General features: G+C 40.5%; 1 protein-coding gene across 1 annotated transcript; it reads left to right on the plus strand.

Annotated features, from left to right (window-relative positions):
* Positions 1-2,470: 2,470 nt before the first annotated feature.
* LOC102819127 (olfactory receptor 8S1-like) lies at positions 2,471-3,409 on the plus strand. The gene has a single exon (XM_006877719.1). The coding sequence runs from the start codon at positions 2,471-2,473 to the stop codon at positions 3,407-3,409; it is 939 nt and encodes a 312-aa protein (XP_006877781.1).
* The last annotated feature ends 508 nt before the right edge of the window (positions 3,410-3,917 follow it).

Consider the following 3,917-nt stretch of genomic DNA (forward strand, 5'->3'; position numbering starts at 1 on the left):
CTTAGTGGTAGTGTGCCATGGAGTTGGTTCTGACTCATAGCTATCCTACATAGAGTTTCTGAGGCTATAAATCTTTATAGGAGCTGAAGGCCTCATCTTTCTCCTGTGGAATTGCTGGTAGTTTTGAAGTGCTGACCGTGAGGTTAGCAATCCAACTTATAACTACTACGCTACCAGAGCTTCTTTCCCTTCTTAGTAGAGGAATTCAACAAAAGTTCTGCATTCAAGTTGAAGACTGCACAAAATATACAGGTAATCTTTATTTGAATTACAGGAAGGATTTTGAGGTTAGATTTCTGGCTGCACAGCTAATAAAAAAGGATTCAGAAATCCCCCCTATCCTTTGGATTCATTTGGACTTGTTAGGAATGGCCATGACCAGAAAGTTGACTGGACCACTACAGTGAACCCTATGGTTGAATCAAAGGTCAGACTTCAGGGTGTATGACCACAGCTAGAAATGGTGGATAAACATTCAGTGTTCAGTTCACTAGAACATTATTGCAAAGCACACCTTAAGATTTAAGAAAGACAGAGTGGAAGGGTAAGAGTCAAATCTGACCATGAGATAGAAATTTGGTATATAGAGTCCCAATATGGAAATTAATCCAAATGTCTCTCCAACAAAGGCATATCAAGAATTGAATGTGCTGGTCTTAGTTTAAGCAGGCTGCAGAGTGTGAGTCCACGCATGTTAGAACAGAGATTAGCAGTGGGTATTTCTAACAGAAGCCAATGTTTCCATAGAAGCCAAAATTCAAACTTTCACAGTTCCTAAGGATGAGTTTCCAAATTCTTTACTATGTTTCCTGGGAGAATGGTAGTGGTGGTTGGTGGTTATGTGCCATAGAGTCAGTTCTGATTCTTACCGACCCTGTATTGCCTTTTCAAGGCTGTGAATCTTTACGGAGGAGAAAGCCTCATCTGTCTCCCACAGAATGTCTGGTAGTTTCGAACTACTGACATTGAACTACTGACTACTGGCTATGACAAGCAGCCCGAATCATAGCCACTACACTACCAAAGAATGGTGCTGAATAAATAAGGCAAGGTGGGACTCTTTACCTGGCATCTGCTATAGTCAGGATACTACTTCAGTGTTCTTACTGCTTGCTTGCTTGCTCTAACACTCTGATCTTTCCTTTGACATATGTCCATATAAAGGATGTGCTCTTGGACCAACACTCAATCACAAGCACTTCCTGACTCTTCCCATCTCTAAAGAGAATTCCGTGCTTTACTTTATAATGAAGTTGCCTTAGTAACTCAAAGGTATTTAAGCTTTTAAAAAATAAGATACATGCCAATAACAGTGAAACCAATAACTTTGATCTTTGATAGTGCTTCACCTTATGTGAGAACTTATCTGAGTTTTGCTTAGGGTTGAAGTCTCAAGGAAAAATAGCGATAATGATAATAATAGTAATGACAGACATTTACTGTATAATTAGGACTATGTCCCAGATAAAGAACTTTGTATATTATCTCACATTTACTCCTTAAAACCTTTTGTGGTAATTATCTGCATTTCATATAGAAATAAATTGAAGCACAGGATGTAGATATTATGCACAAGGTCATTTAGCTGGTTTTCATTGGACTTGGGATTTGAATGCAGTCTGATTCAGCAGCCCACATGCTGAACCATTAGTCTCTGATGCTCACTCATACCAGCTTTTGGATACCAGCTTTTTTGAGTTACCCATGTTTTAACAAGCATGGTTTGCTTCTTCTTAGTTGTGAACCTTGGAATACACAATCCATAAAACTAAGTAATTGATGTTTTCTAATAACAATTCTGTTGCTGTTGTTAAATGCTATCAAGTTGACCCCTGACAAGTGGTGATGCCATGAACTATAGAGGAAATGTTACCCAGTCTTGTCCCATCACTAGGATAGGTTTAGATCTGACCATTGTGATGTATAGGGTTTTTGATGGCTGATTTTCAGAAGAACATCTTCAGGACCATCTATACTGAAAGCTGTGCAGTTTCATTGTTCTTGTTGTTAAGGGCTGTCTTCATAGTAGCATGAAAATGTCTTCTGGCAGACAGGTGCTGACCGTGCATGAGATACATTGGTGGGGAACAAACCAGTTGCCTGAATGGAGGCAGTAATTTAACCACTTAACATTTTTGCTTGGTTTTTCTCAATATAAATTATTATTGATATCTCTTAAAGTCACAGTTTGGTCTCCCTTTGCACCAATTACACAATTTTATACTGTTATTTTTCTTTATATGCATGTTCTTTAATGAACAGGAGTCATTTTAAGACTGGGACCATATGTCATTCATCATTATGTTCCAATTGACTGGCAGAAAACCTAGCCCATACTAGAAATTAAAAATGTTTACTGAGTAATAATGATAGGAGAAGAAAAGCAATGCAATGAGAAAATTGCTTGAGGAATGGAAGAATGTTGAATGTCATGCTTTTCAATATAATTTCTTGGATACAGCCTTTGTAAATGGTGTTGAGGAATCACAGCGCAATCACTGACTTCATTCTGCTTGGACTTTCTGATTACCCTCATGTTCAGCCTCTCTTCTTCATGCTATTTCTGGCAATTTATCTCCTGACCGTAATGGGGAACCTCATGATGCTACTGGTGATCAGGGCAGACTCCCACCTCCACACCTCCATGTATTTTTTCCTGGGTCACCTCTCTTTTCTGGATCTCTGCATTTCTTCTGTTACTGTGCCTAAGCTACTGGAGAATCTCCTCTCAAAGACAAAAACCATCTCAGTAAGGAGCTGTCTGGCTCAAGGCTTCTTTGTGTTTTTCACTGGAGGGACTGAGATTCTTCTGCTCTCAGTGATGGCCTATGACCGCTATGCTGCCATCTGCCATCCTCTGCTCTATGGACAGATCATGAGTAAACAGCTGTGTATGCAACTTGTGTGGGGTTCCTGGACCTTGGGTTTTCTGGATGCACTCATCAATATCCTGCTAACTTTAAACCTGGTGTTCTGTGACACCCCAATCATCCACCATTTCAGCTGTGAGCTACCCACTATCCTTGCTCTGTCCTGCTCTGATATTTCCAGGAACATCACTGTTTTGCTCTGTTCCATTTTCTTGCATGCGGTGGTAACCTTATTTTTGATTTTTATTTCATACAGCCGCATTATCTCCACCATTCTAAGCATCAGTTCTACCTCAGGCAGTAGGAAGACCTTCTCTACCTGCTCCTCCCACCTCACTGCAGTGAGCTTATTCTATGGTTCAGCTTTTCTACGCTACCTCATACCAACCTCAGGCTCACCCCTGGAGTTGATTTTCTCTGTGCAGTACAGTGTGATCACTCCCATGCTGAATCCCCTCATCTATAGCCTGAAAAACAATGATGTAAAGGCAGCTTTGAGAAGAACTTTGGGAAAGCATTTGCAACATATCAGGGACTGAAATAAAAACAAGAGAATGGTGGAAAACTGGGATAAAGCTGCATACACCAAGACATTAGCTGAATTTAGAGTAAGGAATAAATGGAGTCCCAGTGTGGCACTGTGGGTTAATGTGCTAGACGATAGGGTTGGTTTGAACTGCAGGATAGGTGGTTAAAGCTCATCTGTTGCTCCTTGGAAACCCTATACAGGGTCACTATGAGTCAGAAACAACTCAAAGGAATTTAACAACAACTGAGTAAGGAGTACTTCCAAATACTCACAATGTCTGATCCTGCGAGCTGTATTAAAAGTACATGAGAGAGAGAACAAACACGATAGCAGATCAGGTAGAAGTGCAGTAAAGAGCTCCACCAGCAACAACACAGAATACCCAACCAAGCAGGTTCAGGGGATGGTCCCAGAACTCTGAACCACATATAAAGGAATACTTAGAAGGTTGGAATGCTCTCAGCTGGGGGAATTCATGGCAGAAGCAAGAAATCCATTGCTTTCTAGTCCAGGACACT

The sequence above is a fragment of the Chrysochloris asiatica genome, unplaced genomic scaffold (genome assembly GCF_000296735.1).
Source record: "Chrysochloris asiatica unplaced genomic scaffold, ChrAsi1.0 scaffold00568, whole genome shotgun sequence".
Classification (NCBI taxonomy): Eukaryota; Metazoa; Chordata; class Mammalia; order Afrosoricida; family Chrysochloridae; genus Chrysochloris; species Chrysochloris asiatica.